The following is a 19,180-nucleotide window of genomic DNA, read 5'->3' as shown; positions in this document are numbered from 1 at the left end:
CATAAATTTACAGTATGACTATGAACGGTTGCATACTGTGGCAAACTATAAGAAGTACAACACAAATCTCCACTGGCTGGGTGTCACTTCCTGCCATACCCAAATGACGTCAATGAAATTAACATAGTATGTAAATAGAAACAGAAACACAATAGAAGCCAATCATCCAATAAAAACGACCAGGCCACACGCCACGCTAGACACGTCACTACAAAGTAGAAACAACCACTTGCCGTGTGTATTTAAAGTTTATTAAACAGAAACTCCTTTAAAATGATTACAGTGAGAGTAAGACGAAATATATTTATATAAAGCACATGCATAAAAAGGTACAAAACAAATCTGATTGCCTCCAAACTCTCTGTAAATGGGATAATAAAACATCATTATATGGAACATACATAGCAGGTGTCATGCATGCTAAGATAAATAAAAGGCTAGGTAGTGTGTTGCATCGTGTGTGTGGACAGTAAGTCCCTCCAGGCCTGTGGTACTTTAACTTAGAGAAGATAAGGGTGACTTGGCTCTTTATTTGGGGATGTTGTGAATGACCGCTAAATACTGTATATATATAAACAGGAAGCTGGTTACAAGAAATGCTCTCACCAATAATTAACAGCTTCAAATTCAGATAAAATAAAAACACACTGCAGAAACAACCCAGCGGATAAAAACAAAAACAAAACAAAAACAGATTATATACTTATTATATAGTTTAACTAAAAGAGGAGAGTTAAAGAGCTCCCCTTACTGATGATTGCCTTCTGTATTACAGCACCAGATAGCACTTAGACAGTTAGAACAAAATACACCAAGAACACAGCATCCGCAATTAGTATGTTGCTTTTTCTGAGGAGGCAGAACAGAATACTTGACTTATGCTATGACCCTTTGACTGAAATCCATTTTTAAAGCATGATATTTTAATAGTTCCCACTCACAATACAGCTTTTTCAGAGTGGAAAACTGAGCTGCAGACAGAGGAAATCATAACTCAGTAGAGTGGTAGCAAAACAAATATCTCAAGGGCACTGACCAGGATTATTTTTAAAGGATTCTACCAGCATCTTTTAGTGTATTTACAACACACAGTTTACATCACTGCTGAGTATTAAGCAACTTCAGAAACATGAACAAGCTTTCCTACTGTTTCAGGCATCTAATCCATATAGTATGAAAATATGTTAGCATGATCTTGAAACTTGCTTCTGTTGTGCAATTAATTACCAAAGACTGACTTTTAAAATAGTGTTTTATAAATATTCTAACATGGAAGGGAGTTGACACTGTTACTCAGAGTTCCCACAGTCATGAAAAACCTGGAAAAGTCATGGAATTTCATAACCACACTTTCCAGGCCTGGAAATCTATACCACTCCCCCTTAACTACTAAAGATGTGTCAGCTCACAGTGCTGTGTGGATTTTACTGACCTTTTATGATACAACAATCTACTTTCAAAAGCAGGTGGCTTGTCTCTCCCTACATTGCTTTTTGTAAAGTACCTGTCATTTCTTCAGACGGTTTCTTCCCCTGTCCCCCAGGGTGAAGTTCACATAATTTTCACAACCACACTTTCCAGGCCTGGAAAAGTCATGGAAGTCAAAGAATTTTGTTGTGTATAATGACACTGTTAGAGTAATCTTCCGTGAATAACCTTCAATGTAATGTAAGATAACAGTAAAATTATTTTCTGTTGCCATCGACATAATGTAGCTCTTACATGCATTAATGTTTGTGTTTCATTTATCATCACATACATTTCGTCTCTCCCTTCAGATATGCCAGCTAGCTGAAATTTTGTCTGAATAGAGTTCCAATCTGATATGTTTAAAAATGCCAGGCAAGTGAGGCAAGACATAAAAAAAATCTTTAATATGGGTCCTTCAAAGTTTTGTAAATGAAAATGTGTGGGAACCCTTAATATTAAGCCCTTTTACACATTATTAATGGCTTAAAATGGAAGACTGTATTTGCTGGAGACTACTCTGTAAAGCATTGGTTCCCTGCTGGTGGGTCATGGTCCAAAAGTGGGTCGTGGGTCCATTCTGAATGGACTGCAAGTGACTCGCAGATGTGTCAAGGTAGTAATAAAAAATGCACTTTATTACAGTGAAAAAAGTGAATTTGACGGCACAGAGATTTTATTTTGAAGTGCTGTTTCCTGCTATAACGGACAGCTACTTGACAGAGACAGCAAACTAGCTTGACCACATGGCCAAACTCAAGTATGACTCTGATTATATTAAACTATGTAGACCTAATAACCAAGGAGAAATCCCGACCCTAGGGTTGGACCAGTTGGGAACCACTTCTGTAAAGATGACTGTAATTTTGGCCTTTATTTTTGGTCATTTATATTTTTGTTGTGAGTTTTCTTTATATAAGGTGTATTATTTAAAGAAAAGGATGATGATACTGTGATCCACTATACCATGTGTACAAAACCAGACTGAGAAATTTCACAACAAACAAGTTTCAAGAGTCTGCTTATTGATTTTGGAGATGCATGGACATACAATTTGTAGTTAAGGAGCTAAAACTTTACAAATGTGACTGAGACGGTTGCTGTTTGTGTGTCTTTCTGTGGAGGAAACCAAACCTATGATGCCAGTGAATGAACAGATGCTTAAGATTTGAAAAGGGGAAATTATTAGGAATGTATCAAGCCAATAATGGGAAAAGTAAGAAAAGGGATTAATTGAATATTTTTTTTAATTTATGTTTTATGAGAGCTAAAATCTGCTGCACACTAAGGAGAGAAACTGTCCAGGCCCTGATGGCAACTATGTGGCATCCTTTCTAAAACAAGGGGTGGACAGAATAAAATTACAACTGTACAATATGATGCAATCCTGTAACACAAATCTCCAATAAATACTACCTTTGTGAAGCTTATATTCAATGCTGGAGTGGGAAAAAATGACTGGAACACTGCAATAAAATGCAATCCAGCACAACAATAAAAACAGTATTAACAAAACCTGAATTTTAGCAACTTTAAAAAATGTGTTTTATAGCGACACTGCTGCGGGTTTGTCTGCAGTGTTTGTAACACACTTTAATAAAATAAAACTACTTAACCCAGGAAAGGCTATATATATATATCTTATGTGACTATAGTTAGGCTGTCATTCATTAACTAAATTGATCAGACGACCAGATGCTTCAGGATTATTGTGGGGGAAACCCTCAGTTGTGTCGGATTGCATTATACTGAACATGTGCTTGTTTACTGTGGATCCACTTTATGTTCCAGCGCTCCTTTCTATAAACAGACATCCTAAAATCACACTTTTTTGTAGTTGTAGTGCCTGAAATTCATTATCCTGTAGCCTTTATTTCTCTAAGTGTGAAGGCCTCTGACAGACTTTGATTTGATCGTCTCCACTGTGATCAGTGAAAGCTTATCCTCCACTTAATTACTAAAAACCTTAAAGATATTCCATGCAGGCTTATAAGTGACTCTGACAAGGCTGTTAATATTGTTTTTTGGCTTGTGTGAATTTTTAAATTAAAGTTTGAGAGCAAACTGTGCTCCTGTTAGTGTTCTTTACCTTTCATTAGCTCACCACAAGGGTGCGTCCTCTCCTCCCTTCCTTGGTGTTTCTGTGTAACCTGGTAATGTGAGGGACTTGTTTTGGTTTATGGAACCAGTGTAGTGTTAAATTATTTGATGCATCCCTCGCTCTCAATCCTCATGCTTTTTAGGAACATGTTTCAGACAACTATGAGCATTAAAATCCCAAATTACAGGCTGCTTAGACACAGCAGCACGAGATGTTCTTTTCTCTTTATCCCACAAACTATATGAAGTAATCAAGGGGAATGTGGGTATCTCTTTTAGGGATGGGGATTGAGAGCCGGCTCCAAATTGTCTGATCTTTGGGAGTCATATGCCTTGGAGCTTATCAGTATTTTTTATTGATGTCGACATGTTTTTCTGATGGATGCTGTTGCAAAACAATGACGTCAAACTTGTGCATTTTAACAGCTGAAAACTTGCAAAACAGAGTCATGGCGGAGGGGAGGAAAGGGTGACTTCATTTCACAAAGATGACAACAGTGTTGCTTGTAATGTGTTCAAAATGATAATGCTTTTTTCTACTCTGTTTCTAGACTGTGCTTAGACAGATATGTTAATAAAACAGAGGTGCTGATGCTGAAAACTCGTGTGGGCCGACCTTTTTCCACAGAGAAATCAATCAGGTATCAGGATAATGGCATTGGTTTCAAGGAAATCTTGTCAATTCCCATTCCTAATATCTTTTGTTTCTGTTAATTATCGTTTGATCAACCTTTATGCTGTTTTAACATGTCTTTTTGTGCATTCATGTAACTGCTACATGCAGAGTTCATTGGCTTGATACTGTTTTTAAAAGCTTGCAGCAAACACTATTACCCAAGTGGGAATAATAAAAGAAATCTGTAGTCTAAAATTAACTGTGACGCGCTTCACCAGAGACGATCTGAGGTCGATGACTAAAGAGAAAGGAGTGTTGTCAGAATGGATGCTCCGTCATGCATCTATGTAAAACCAGGCCCAAAAAAAGGAGTGAACACCAGCAGCTTACCACCTTCTGCGCGAGTCAGGGTTTTTTCATTCCTCAGGGTGCGAGTAGTGTTAGGAATCCATCACACAACAGTAGCATAATCTCTCAGTAACGTCGCTCTGTACCAAAGATTCTCCAGAATTCTCAGTCATGTTATGAAGATTTGATGTGGTTTGATGTGACGGGGCGGCGGCTGGGTGTGTCTATAGCCAGGTGAGCAGGCTGTCTCTGTCCATGTGCGACCCAGAGAGAACAGTCTCCATGTCCATCAGGAGGTCTGAACTGAGACCCTCTGGGATGCAAGGCATTAGCTCCTCGCCCTCAGACATTGGGAGCACAGGCATCGACTCCTGTAAGGTCATCGAGGAGGCCTCGCTGGAGTCGCCTAGACAAAACATGACTGTGGTGAGGATTTAAATATCGACGGTGAGCTTGGAGGAGCTAAATATATGCACAAATATAGATAAATAAATAGGACACATATAAATAGGAATCATCGTGGCACTATTTGAATGCTACTTGAGGAAGAGCACAAAGCCTGCAATGCACTGCAAACCACAGAAGCTGCCAGGCTGTATCTTCTCTGTGTTTCTTATGCCATTAAATGTATTTTTTGTACATGTAAATGGCATATTAAATGTTCTAACTCTTTCTTTGTATTATTACTGACCCATTTGGGTATGCTGTTTTTGTGGATTAAAAAAATAAAATAAAACAACTGGATTCATACTTCTGTGTTCTGCATCGACGTAGAGCCATGCTGTAATGTACGCCGCAGCCTGACCTGCACCTCCCCAGACATGTAACTACAGGTCGCAGGGATGCAGACCTCCTGTCTATATTAGTAAGATTAAAACCATTTCCCTCAGTGGAAACAAAGCTTTTATTTACTTTATTTAACAGATCAGAAACAATAAATTGTGAAGACAATAAAGCCTCCACAAAACAGTGTTTTAAGTCTTGTGTGTGATTTATCCTGGCTTCATATGTGTAGAGGAAATGTCTGCTAGTCACTAGGCTAATCTCTACAATGTAAAATGCCATAGGCTTGTGCTAATAATGTTAGCTTGTTGTATTTGTTAGGAAAACATGTTTAAATTAAGACAGTTGTTTTGTTAGTGGATCTTGTGAGTTGTAATGGAAACAAATTTTGTAACGTTATCTTTATTAAATGTTGCTGTTGTCCCTGGCTTCATACGAGTAGAGGAAACTTTTGCTAGCCACTAGGCTGTAAAGTAAAATGCCATAGGCTTGTGTTAAAAACATTAGCATGTTGTATGTGGGGAAAATGTGTCTAGAAAAAGACAAGTGCTTTGTCTGTGAACTTATTTTAGTGAAGCTGATTTGTGTACTTTTGTTTTTGAAACTGATGCAATTATGCCATGTTTAATGTGTGTGCAGAATGACACGGACACACCACCGGTCAAGTATAAATGCTTGCAATGGCATAGACCGTGTGTGTAGGGCTATGGCGTAGGTTCTACGTAGAGTATAAATCCGTTGGAACTCTGCATTGTCTTGGAAATGTTACTGTCACAGGGAATCATTTTTTCTCTATGAACTATACCAGAAGCTACTGGAAGGCCAGTGAAAAAGTCAGATTTTACAACCAGTTCCTAAAGCATGCCATAGCTCTTAGCTCTAAGACAAATAATTTTAAGTACTACAATTGAAGTCAACATTATGGCATTATAGCTGGCTAAATTTGTGACACATTTACTCTTAAAATCCCCAAATAAACTGCTTCTCATTGGGTGTATTGTACAATTATTTAAACTCATGTCACATCTGGACACCATGTTCAGAATACACATTCATAAATGTTGTTTGTAGTGATGACTTTCCACTTTGCCCCGCTACCATCTTTCTGAATTTAGTGTGTGCATGTTTGTGTGTGTATTACCAGTGTCCATGTGATCCACAGAGCTCAACATGTGGTCCGACGTGCGGGGTAAGCTGCTGACGCTCAGACCGCTGTCAGTGCTCTCATTACGGGAGTGAGCGCTGGCCAAGAACACAGACATGTAAACATTCCTTTAAATCTGATCGTCATCTGTTGAAAACTAGAATGACCAGAAGAAACTCTGCACTGAACTGACACTACACTTTATGGGAATTACATATACAATAATTCTTAGTTTTCACTGACACTACTCTGTAATAGATTGCTGTTTTGACATTTTAACATTGTTTAGATTACTATTTTTCCACTTTTGTCCCTTAAAAGGGCATAGACGTCGGAACTAGGGGTGCGGGGGGTGCGGCCGCACCCCCTCCCATCCGCACCCCCGCACCCCAGCCTCCCTACCCACTGCATTACGCTTTAAAAAAATAAAGAATCTGAATTTAAACTCAATTTGTCTGACTTACATTTATCTCTTTCATATCATTAATGCATAGATCTATGCTTTTGATGTAATATGCAACCTGCCTGACTACATACAGTAGCCTTGGCATCCAGGATGTTGTGTCCATCCTGCAAACCTTGCAGCCCCAAACCCGCTCCAAGCTGTCGGAGGTGGAGAAGCTCATTAAGCTCTGTCTGGCCCTGCCCTGCATCCGAGCGCTCTTTCTCAGCCTTGCGCAGGCTGAAAACCTGGCTGCGCAACACCATGATGACGCAGGAGAGACTAACACATTTGGCCATTATGAACGCTCACAGTGACCTTATGGATAAAAGCGATGTCTCAACCCTGCTTAAAGTCTTCATCAGTAGGTCAACTGAGAGAAGGTCCACTTTTGGAAATGCATGAAAGCTCTGAGGGCCGAATTCACAAAGAATGAACTGCGGCCGCTGATAGCACCTTGAATTGCACTTCATTGCACCCGCAGTTTGCTCCGTCTTAACGTCCTATTCACAAAGGATATTGCGCTAATGATATACCAGCGCAAACACTCCCACAAAGTTTGGCAGCTGAGTGCAGTTTGCCCCTGATTTGCCCCTGATTGCAATAAGCCACACATGGCAAAGTTATTTTTTTTCACTTAACTGCGTGTGGCTATTAGCACTGATATTAATCAGACTTTGTTTGGCAAAATACTGAATACTGTATACCCTCATGTAGTGATGTCTGCTGGTGAGTCAGTCTAACAGTGTCGGATAGGTTGAGGCTGTGGATTTGACCACTTTATCACAATTCCCTCTCACTTGTAGCTGTTTTTTTCATTATCTTTTGAATTTAATATGAATTATGGAACCATTTTTGTTCACGTTTGTTTCCCCCGTTTCGTAAAATAAATGATTGAATGTTGCTTTTGAAGTGCGTGACAGAAGTGCGTTTTGAGAACGACCGCAGACTGTCACCTGTTCAACGCATCACTATCTTCGGATGCCATTAAAGTAATAATGATTATAATAATAATAATAATAATAATAATATCAAAATATTATTTACAGACTGATTTAACAGACGATCGCTGCTGCCACGATCACTGGAAAGCCTGGGCGAGAGGCTTCCACAGAGGAGCGCCCAGTTTGCACCAGCTTTCTAAAGACGTTATTTACTTCACTCAACCTGCGTGTGGCTATTAGTGCTGGTGTTAGTGAATTAGACGTTGTTTATCAATGAGGCTCATTTGCATAAATATATATTATATTTTTGCGCCAAATATATGCATATTACCTCATTTAAATACGTGCAAATAACACCGGAGCACCGAGACGCAATCTGCTTGGCAGCGCAGTTAGTGGAGCATTTCACCCTCTGCCGCGTGCTTTGTGAATTAGACGGTATCTGTTTGCTCCATTTTTACCGGTTTAGCGGCCGCAAAAGCCACGCAATCCTTTTGTGAATTCGGCCCTGAGTCAGGAGCGCAGACTTTTCTTTTTTACATTCAAGGTTACAAATAATGTTATGTTCCTTAAATGGCTTGATTTAGTTATCAAAGTTTCATTTTCTTAACAATAAAGATGCCGTGTTCATCCATTCTAGTTCTCTTATAACTGCATGTTATTATAAAATAACTTCAAATCAAATCCTTAATCATTGATAAGTGTGCGTGCTTCCCCCGCCCCTCCCAACAAAAATCCCGCCCCCCCCTCTCAGAAAATAGTTCCGACGTCCATGTAAAAGGGTAGTTCAGATTTTTGGAGAAGTGGCAGGAGTGCTGACACAGAAGCTAAGCAATTTACTGCTGGGAACAGGGGCAACAGCAAAATGTATTTTAGCCACCTTAAAAAGTCCCACCAAAAAAACTCCACATATTGAGGCCATAATGAGGATATTTTTACCACTTAATCTTTCCGTCAGACAGCCAGTTCTGACGGTTAAGCTGTTCCCCATCTATGCTCTCTTCAAAGTCACCAGACTCCATTAACAAAAACAGTAATTTTGACTCGCTGAACAAAGGAGTTACTGGTCTGCCACTGCCTAGAATGGTTAGTTTGTTTGTGTTATTGTGCAACTTTGGTGAATCCGAAGTAACCGTTTAAAACGACTGAGTCATGTAATAATACAAACAACAACGGATTGAGGCAGTGGTAGACCAGTTGCTCCTGTGTCCGGTGATGTTAAATTACTGTTTTTCTCAGTGGAGTCTGGCTTTGAAAAGAGCGATATAACAGCTTCTATTGCCCTTCAGAAATTGCTGTCTGACGGCAAGGTCGTACACTTTAACACATACTGAGGTGGTACTTTTTTAGGTAGCTAAAATAGGTTTTGTTGCTGACCCACTGACAGCAGTAGATTGCTAAGCCCCTATGGCGGTACTCCTGCTTGCCTCTCCAAAGTGGGGGCATACCGACTCACATCTACTGTATGTAATACACTAACTGTGGATAAGTACCTCATACAACCAAACTTCAAAAAATCGAAACTATCTCTTCAATGACATGTGACAGCTATTTGACAATAAAAATAAATCTACAGTGCATGACAATAATCTTAAACATGAACGCACCCATTTAGTGTGGGTTCATGGTTTGAGCCTCTGATTCTGACATCCAGAGACGGGACAAGTGTCTGTGCGTTCCTGTCATGGTCCATCCCACCGGGCATCTGGTTCCTTCCTCCTGCCTCCTATAACAAACAAAGGTTTGCATAATGTCATGTTAAACTCAAACTGTGCTTGCATGAAACAATAACTCAATTACTGTGAAATCTGAACTGAATAAACAGCCTACAACCAGATAATTCAAGACATAACTTAAATGTAAGACAGCTTGTGTTGCGTGATACAAAAATGAAACCTTTGAGTTTTGGGCGGCACATCCAAGTCAAGTTTTATTTGATCTCTGACCTGTGAGATTTGCGGAGGGAGGCCTTGTTTGCATCTAAGCCTTTCCTTTTCCTGCCTTTGCTGCAGTGCCAAGCCGAGGATGCCAGGGTTCATCTTCTGGGCTGGAACATAAAATTCATAGGAAAACAACAATTTTGACAATTAAGTTAACATTTCTACGAGTTTCAACATTTCAGCAATGACATATATGAAGAAAAGTACTGAAAACTTTGCGATCTTTCTTATGTTTCGTTGCCAAACAGCAACTTCTGATGGTGGACATTGGAACAAAAAAAAAGCTTCTCATTGACAAACAAGAATTGTCAATTCAGGAGACACAAATTTGATAGTGTGCTACCTAGACGCGGGTCGACCCATGAGGTGGTCTTATTTATGTGATCGATGTAGTACACCTCTCCATCTGCAGTCACAGCCTTCTCCCAGCCTTCAGGCAGTGGACCTGAACAGCAGTGAAAGTACACAGTGAGAAGGCAAATGGTGGATGGAGTGCATGGAGCGTTGAGAGGAGAGAAGTAAAAATCTGGCCCACGTCCTTTAATGTCTGTGAAACTTGTAGGTTGTAGAGGTTTAATATACAGAGGGGAAGGTTAGTGGGTAAAGAGCGACAGTATAGTTCTGTAGAGTAAAAATGTACTGACCTATGTGCACCTGAATGCCATAAAGTATGCAACACTGCTCTTTGTGGGAAAAAATGGATACTCTTAAAGGGTCAGTTCAGCCAAGTTACAAAATTAAAATTCAATAGCGACAGCTCCTGACAGAACCATTGTCCCCATTATTCTAAATAATCCAGATTATTCCTATTGATTTTTGATGATATACATTCTGGAGCATTTGCATTGGGACTATTTGTTCAGTAGAAAGTAGTTCCAATTAAAACTGTTCACAGCGAGGATTATCCACAGTGGCCATGACATTGTTTCTGGAAAAACACTTAAAAAATTTTTAAAAAAAAAAATCAAACCTAGATTCATTGACATTTTACTATTGAACAGTTGTTGATGAGAGCAGTGAGAGTGAACCAAAACAGTTAAGTTTGCGGCTTGAAAACAAAGAGTTGAAGGGTGCTACATTGGTCTGTAGAGCTGAGGGGAACTGCGGAGTTGGGTGGTCACTTTCGGTGGGTTCACCACTTCCAGTGACCTCTTTGACATACAGATAGTCATGCAATACATTGTCAACATAAACAAAAAGATTAAAGCTGCTTTAATGGTGTTTAATTGTTTTTACATTTCAGTACAACAGGTGCTGCAAATTATTTTGACTCACGCTAGGATTGTGCCGAAGCGTGGAACTGCCATGCCAGAAAAAAACAGATCAGTATCAGGTAATAACATGAAAAGCTTCCTTTTATAACAAGATATTTTTAGAAGGTATTTTATTGTTATTACATGATACGTGCTAATGTTATTATAATAATAATTCTTTTTATCTATAAAGCGCTTTTTAAAACAGAGATACAAAGAGCTTTACATGTCAGAAAAGACATGTCCGAGGACCTCAAAGTACTAAGAGGTTGGAAATATAGCTGGGAGACAAACAATAAAATCAGTAAAATTTTAAAATCTATTCTAAAACATACTGGGAGCCCGTGTAAAGAGGCTGAAACTGGAGTGATGTGATCATGGCTCTTGGTTCTGGTTAAAATTCTGGCAGCTGAATTCTGTACAGTCTGGAGTCGATTATGTAAAATGTTTCACGTTATTACAAGATAAATAAGTATATTGTTGTAATGTTACGTCAGTAATTAAACAATAATCAGGTGCCCATGTGCACAAGGTAACAGTTGCTTGCTGTAATTATTCCTCCTGTTCATAATGGATACAATATGATCCCTTTCTGACACACCTCCACTTTAAGTTATGGGAGACAAAATCCACTAAAATCCAATGCACATCCATGGATGAATCTACAAGTAACCCAGTATGAACAGGAGCAATTATTACATTCATTCATTCATTTCCTGTAATTGCTTATCCTGTAAGGAGTCGCGGGGGCTGGAGCCTATCCCAGCTGACACTGGGCGAGAGGCGGGGTACACTGTGGTCACCAGACTATCACTGGGCTGATACATAGAGACAGACAACAACTGGACAATTTAGAGTCAACAATTAACCTGCATGCCTTTGGACTGTGGGAGGAAGCTGGAGTACCTGGAGAAAACCCATGCTGACACGGGGAGAACATGCAAACTCTGCACAGAGGGGTCTCCCCACCCCAGGGTTTGAACCAGAAACTATTGCTGGGAGGCGACAATGCAAACCACTGCATCACCATGCCGAAACAGTTGTTTTCATATCCTAACGGGCACCTGACTATTGTTTAAAGAAATGACTTTCGTTTCATGACACCTTGTCTCCGTCTCTTTTTACTTTTCATTTCAGCTCTTTATTGTTTATTTTTTGTTAAAGCAAAAAGCTATCATGATTTGTTTTTTTGTAATTTGGTTGAACTGACCCTTTAAAATTTTGACATGCGTGTAATTATCTCAAAGACAGCAACAGTCCAACAAGCTCTCTCATTTTAGGGGGATGCTCTCTGAAAGCTCTCTTCTATAGCGGTTTCCATCAGGCTGTAATCTACAGTATGAATGTTATAGTTCCCATCAAAGTCACCAGAGCCATGGATGTAGAGACCAAAAAGGAAATCCCAAAGAAATCACAACCAGCAGCAAAGACCTGGCCCACGGTGACGGAGTTGAACTGTGAAAAGCAGGTCTATGCCTTTTAAAAGAAACTGGACAGTAAGAAGGGCGGGGGGAGCAGAGTGATACCTGTCTCTGGATTGATGTTTTGTGGTTGTGTAGTGGGTGCTGGGTTGCTGAGAGAGTGGGCGTGGACCGGAGGGCCAGGGATGGGATGCTGAGACGCAGCCGACTGAAGCTGCGCAAGTCGAGGGTCGTGCCAAGTGGTTGTCTTTTCCAGGTGACTGCGAACACACAACAAGTCTAAACGTATCTGCATCTGTCAAAAACCACTGCAACCTGATGGATAAGAAGCACGAGGCACGTATTAACCCCGGACCTGCTTTACCTGTACTACCAGTAGCCTTTGACAGGAGTGTGAGCTGTCAGGCCATGTGCTCTCGTGAATGAAACTGGCTGAAACCACACGGGTTGCAAAACTAGTTGGAACGTTTTGTTTGCATGGTACTGATTAGTCTGAGTCCTGGTTATATGTGCACTGCTGCACTTGTGTTTCCCTGTACTTGTAACTGTAGTCCCTCTGTGACGAAATCTTAAAGAGGTAACAGCATAAGACTCCAATAAACATTTACAGAAACTCCTCCTGGTGCATTTAAAATGGGATTAGTGCAGGAATGATTGGTTGATTTAATCATGTCGATAAAATTTTGATATTTGAATCATCTTTAAACAGGCATCAAGCAAAAATGCTTTAAAATTTGCTGGTCAGCCTCTCAAATGTGCAGCATTTCTCAATTTTATTTCATTATTTGTTGAACCTCTTTGATGTGTGGACAATCAGCAAGCTGTCTGAAGACACTGCCTTGAGCTTTGGGACCTTGTGAGGAGTATTTTTCACTATTTAATGATTTAAAGATGAGAATGTTAGACTCTTTGGGTCTTTCTAGAGAGAAACCCTTCAAGTATCCTGCAGTGCGACAGATCAAACACATTGATAAACAGAAGTTAGACCTTACTTGAGGAAGTAACGTTGGCCAGTAGGTGTTTTGGCCATTTCCCAACCGTGGGGGAGTGGCACGTCGTCAGGTATGATCGGTGCCGCCGCTACATCTGCTGCTTGAGTGGAGAGGGAGTTGACTGGGAGGGAGGCAGGGGAGGAATGGGCGCGGACGTGATGAGGAGTGAGGGAGCCGCACACGCCTCCATCCGAACTGGCCTGACGGGAAACAAGCAGGGTTAACAACTCCCACAACGAGTCACTAACAGCAACCAGAAACATAAACCAACAGGAAGAAAAAGCTTGGATAGTAAACAGAGAGAGCCATGGTGCTAAAACAAATACAGTTTTATTATTTCTACCAAGACGTTTACGGTTGTTAGTCCAAAATCTTTGACAAGCTTATCACGTAGTTCTTTGTGAAATCTCGTGAACAGATCATTTACTAGCTCATTAGATTTGTAGTGCTGATGGAGTTTCACAAATTTCAGGAATTATAATGTTCGAGCCACATCTGCAAATCTAAGAGATAAAGTCAGTGTGTGTTTGCAGGTCATGAAACAAATAACGTAAAATTTGGAGAGACAGCATTGTTTGTATCAGCCAGTTGGGATTTTAGTGTTTGTTTGTTTGTTTGTATAGGGACATGTATGTAGCATAAAAAAAGCCCCACACACCACAGCATTTAGCATAAGCTAATTTGCAAAGCCTGTGGAAGTACTGGTGAAACTCTGTGACTGCTTTCTAGTCTGAGGGGGATCAGCCAAAAATGTGACCTGGACATAACCATGAAAAATACTAGAATTAACTCTCACTGTGGCATCAACATCAGATATATACCTTAACTGCATCTAGGAAGATGGGTTCCTTGGGGAAAACTCTTCATCACAAACACCTTTAAGAGATGGTTTACCCCAAAATCAAAAATACATATTTTCCTTCTTACCTGTAGTGCTATTTATCAATCTAGGTTATTTTTGCATAAGTTGCCTAGAGATATCAGCTGTAGAGATGTGTGCCTTCTCTCCAATATAATGCTACTAGATGGCACTTGGATTTTGGACTTTATGCTGAATTAAAAAACAAGACGTTTAAAGGCACCGTGTGGGCTGTGGGAAATTGTGATTATTTTTTCCACTATTTCATTAACCAAGCAAACAAATAATACAAAAATAATCTTCAGACTTAATAATGGAAATTATAGTGAGTCTAAACATTTATTGTGACTTAACTTAATTATCTAATTGATCAATTTCAGGACTTCATTGTATTGAGTAACCCTGGTATTTTGTTTCTCTAAGGTAGGCCATGAGAAGGGAGATAGACAAAATATTAATGAAACATCATTCCATATATTTCCATACGAGAACACCTACCAACTACTGAAATACAGCAGGTATGAGATTTTATTACAGCACATTTCTTTTATTCTGGTCGGTCACTTTATATTACAGGGCTACTGTACTGAGTACAGTAGCCCTGTAATATAGTCCAGTAGTGTTGATAGGCCTGGGTGTCTGAGACTTCAGACCTGAATGTTTCAATAGCCCCAGACATGTGCATAAATATAGACAGCGCAGGCAGTGCGGTTGCACTTGAGCCCGTGGGGTGGGTGGTTTTCTTTTTGTAAAATACTAAGTAGTGATCTATATCAAATTATATGCTTATTCTATATAAACTACAAAAACCATGAATAAACTATATATTTAAAAACTATTCAATTAAATGAGTAATTTCTTATTTTCTTTGATATTTTTGTCATACACAGGTGCAATGATGCATGTTGGGTAACATGTATGTTGGTGTTGCCTAATGTCAAGTCTCTATTTGATCATGTGAAAAGGCGTTACGATACAGTAGCTAGTTTAGGTGCAAGTTCAAGAAGCAGTCATGCCTTTTAAGCATAAAAGTGGCAGTAAGAAAGGACAAGAGAGAAATGAACAAGAGGAAAAAGTAGCAAAGCTCCCTAAATTTGATTACTTTGGCTTTTTTATAAACAGTTGCCAGTTGTGTGTGTGTGTGTGTGTGTGTGTGTGTGTGTGTGTGTGTGTGTGTGTGTGTGTGCGAGCCTTACAAATAGTAACTAGTGTCACAATAGTGTGCACTGGGACCCATGGTGATTACCTTACCTCAGCCTTGGGTCTAAATATATTGGCTATATGTATATTTCAAAAATAAGTAAAGGTCTAATAATCAAAACAAAAAGCCCCCTAATTAATAATCTGTCATTCTGTATTAAAGCTGATCACAAACAAAAATTTTGTGTCATTTAAATTGGCATCTTCTGTGATCGCATGCAATGGAGGGAGTGCAGCAGTAATCACTTTAATGTTGAAGGCTTTATATATTACTGGGTAGTTAAATCTATAATAATACTTTAGCATTTATAAATTGATTATATTTTGTATCATTAATCTGAGTTTTCAAAGTAACTAAAGCACACAAATAAATGTAGTGGAGTTAACAGTACAATAGAGGAGTACAAGTAACTGACAGCGTCATTAACAGGCGGCTCGCTCAGTGTGACGTGCACTTGTAGATAAAATATAGGCCTATATTAATGAAGGTTCATTAGTACGGTTTTGTATTTCTCTGTAATGTAGCACAGTGTTAACAATGTTACTGATACTGTTCTTTCTCACACCTTGAACTTCAACCATTGTGTTGCCCCGCCCAAAATATATAACTTAATAATTAAATTATTGTAAACATGCGGGCTAATGGCCCCACATGATGACTGTTGGTTGACTGGAAAATTCTTGGTCAAAGGCAGCCCTAGTTAAATTATTTTCTATTCAGTCCATAGGCTAAACATTTTTATAAATGAAGAGTGTGAAAGTCACTTTAGGCCAGCAATGATGAAATGAAAATGAAAATATTTAAGTAACCATTATTAATTTCTATACAACTCTTTGTCAAAGCTACAGGAGGCCACTGGAGAGGAGCCAAAGAGCCACATGTGGCTCCAGGGTCACAGGTTGCCTACCCCTGATGTAGGGGAAAATAACGTTTTTAAGGGTTAATAATAGGACTGTAACAATCGATCAGTCTGGATCAATATAGAGATTAAATGATCAACGATCCAGTATCATCAATGCAAAGTGAAATATTGATCCATATCGTCATCTTCAGGATACGCTTTTATCTTGAAAAAGTAAAACAGCGGCAAGCAGACGACAAGCAGCCAAGAAAAGGACGAAGAGGATAACGTTATCAACTCGGGAATAAATCAGCAGTGTTGAAATATTTTTCAATTTCATTTTTACAGGTCAACAGACCGAGTATATAGTGTGTGTAAACAATGCTGTTTGGGGCGTCGGTGTCTTAGTGGTAGAGCAGGCACCCCATGTACAAGGGCAAGGCTGTTGCCGCAGCGGCCCGGGTTCGAGTCCAGCCTGTGGCCCTTTGCTGCATGTCATCCCCTCTCTCTCTCCCCCTTTCACACTTAACTGTCCTGTCCATTAAAGGCAAAAAATGCCCAAAAAATATCTTAAAAAAAAAAAACAATGCTGTTTTAGGGCCAAAAGCAAAAACAGAAAGGGGTGGCAGCTTCTGTAACTGACTTTGTTAAATGGGGAGATAATATTGTTTCATATTATTTGCAGGCCCTTAAATCACATCGAATCGTAAATTCTATCGTGGCAGACATTGTAATACCGGCAAACATTGCATCGTTGTTGAAAGAATCAGTATGACATCATATTGTGATGAAACTGGTGATGTACACCCCCTGTAAATAAGAGGCCAGAGTTCATTAAAAAAGCATCAAGGGGTGGACCCCCCAAACAAAGAACAGGCAGCCCCTAGAAACGCCCCTGCTCCAGTGTACAGTCTAGGCTACTGTTCAGTGTGGGTGATGTAGTTGGAGGTGGACGTGTGGACACACGAGTGTTTGCTGTGTAAACCAGCATGGTGCAGTGCGCAGCAGTTACTTGTCTGGAGTGGCCCCGTGAGTCCGGCTGCCTGAAGAAGGAGTCCGGCAGCTTCCTCATCCTCATGGGCAGAGAGGACGGCTGTCTGGCCGACTTGCTGGGGTTCATCACGGCGCTGAAGAGGGCCTCCAGCTCCGTCTGCGAGTCCCCGCGGACGTGCACGATCTGCTGCCCGGCCGGAGGCGCGCCGCGGTGCGCGTCCATGTCGCCCAAAGTTTGGTGTCGAAACAAATCTGTCAACAAAAGTTCAATCGCACAAACAAACAGAGAGAATAAACGTCAGGCCCGTTAATACCAGATGCGCTTGCAGTGCTGAGAGTTATGATCGGATTTGTTTACACTTTTAAACCCCCCACCCCCACCCCATTTGAACTTTTTGTGTCCTTGTCTGTCTGTTTCAAGCTGTAACATCTCGGAAGTCACTCAGCCGTGAAAATAAACTCAATCATCGGGTATATAAGTCGATTGAGCGCAATATAAAGCAGCGATCGTTGACTTAAGTCAATCTGAGCAGCGTACAACACGTTACATGCCTCCCACATACCTTCAAGCAGCCAGACCGTTTCCCCCCTCTCTCTCTGTCTCTGCGTATTCCTGCAGGGAAAAAAATAAATTGGAGAAATCACAGCCGGGAAATCACTCAGACGGACTCTGATTTCCGATGCAAACCTCCACCTAAAAGCCTCCTCAAGTTAAAAAAAAAAAAAACATAAGAGAAGTTGGAGAAAATGATTTCAGCGAGACCTCCAAACTTTTTTCACATCCACTGTGGAGTCCAGATTCATGTGATAGTGCTGCTGAGGGGCGGGGTTGCAGGGTTTAAAGCTGCCGCAGTTACAGGGGGAAATATTTGAGTCTGAACACAGACATAAACCATCAACACAAGACTTAGTCTCAGTTAGGCTATTTATTGCTGTTGTGTTCAAAGCTCCATATGCATCAAAAGAGCCACTTTCAGCCTTTAAAATGAGAAGAAATCAGTGCTATTAGAGTCACCTAATATCCTTTGGCCGTGCTTTAATTCTCCTCTGTGCAGTTTCCAGTTAGTGCGGTTTTCTCCTGCTGAAGGAAAGAGGCAGAGGGCCAAGTGTAGGCAGAGGTGACAGGAGACAGCTTAAGATGATATACAAGAGAGGGAGACATCAGCCTGGAAGTCATTTTTCGTGCCTGGGTCTACTCTGGTTTTTAAGGGGTTGGGGTTGGGGAGGGGAGTTTGGGAAGTTGCACTGAGAAAACATCCGCCCCTGATGAGGCCAACCCAGCCGGAGCCTGTTTGTCCATGCAGCCGCAGCCACAGTGTCCTGCCCTCTAGTGGAAAACATGCGCACAGTGAGTCGGAGCTCAGCTGGCCAACAGATTGGATTCATGAAAAAATGTCTGCCTGGACTGGTGTTATTATCCTCTGCACAGTGCATCCAGTAACATATTCAGTTATTGAGTCACAGTGGACATTATTCAACTGTACACCTCTTGAATGTATAACTTACTGAGACCTGAACTTCTGTGTGGTATGCTTTTTAAATTTCTCCTAGCTATTTGGGATCAATAGGACCTGATAAGTATAACACATTTACATTGTCAACGATAATCAAGTCCCAACGCCTTCAAGCGAGGCGATTGTCGTCTTGTTTGAGGACATTGGGACTTTATCATCAAGATAATCAAGTCCCAGTGTCCTCAAACGAGACAATAATCAAGTCCCAACGTCTTCAAAGGAAATGATACTAAAGTCCCAACGTCCTCAGATGAGTACTTCCTAATTAACAGCTTGTTACTGTTGCTAAAAATGGTCAAATTTGTTGCCATATCAAACTATA

The 19,180-nt window shown here is 40.4% G+C and overlaps 1 protein-coding gene across 3 annotated transcripts; it reads right to left on the bottom strand.

Annotated features, from left to right (window-relative positions):
- Positions 1-235: 235 nt before the first annotated feature.
- On the bottom strand, positions 236-18,541 carry LOC117267389 (transcriptional coactivator YAP1-like). 3 transcript variants are annotated; one of them, XM_033643287.2, is made up of 10 exons: positions 18,360-18,541; positions 17,908-17,957; positions 17,364-17,596; positions 13,451-13,650; positions 12,564-12,718; positions 10,128-10,229; positions 9,791-9,891; positions 9,452-9,570; positions 6,456-6,556; positions 236-4,937 (listed from the first exon to the last, which is right to left on the bottom strand). In XM_033643287.2, exons 3-10 carry the CDS (start codon positions 17,565-17,567, stop codon positions 4,756-4,758), a joined length of 1,164 nt encoding a protein of 387 aa, XP_033499178.1. In that variant the 5' UTR covers positions 17,568-17,596; positions 17,908-17,957; positions 18,360-18,541; the 3' UTR covers positions 236-4,755. The 3 variants fall into 3 exon arrangements, with proteins under 3 accessions (XP_033499178.1, XP_078028586.1, XP_078028587.1); XM_078172460.1 differs by lacking the exon at positions 18,360-18,541 and adding an exon at positions 18,108-18,163; XM_078172461.1 differs by lacking the exons at positions 10,128-10,229; positions 18,360-18,541 and adding an exon at positions 18,108-18,163.
- Positions 18,542-19,180: the final 639 nt, after the last annotated feature.

This window comes from Epinephelus lanceolatus, chromosome 11 (assembly GCF_041903045.1).
Source record: "Epinephelus lanceolatus isolate andai-2023 chromosome 11, ASM4190304v1, whole genome shotgun sequence".
Lineage (NCBI taxonomy): Eukaryota > Metazoa > Chordata > Actinopteri > Perciformes > Serranidae > Epinephelus > Epinephelus lanceolatus.
Note: the sequence above shows the minus strand (reverse complement) of the source record. Positions and strands in the feature narration are given on the sequence as shown.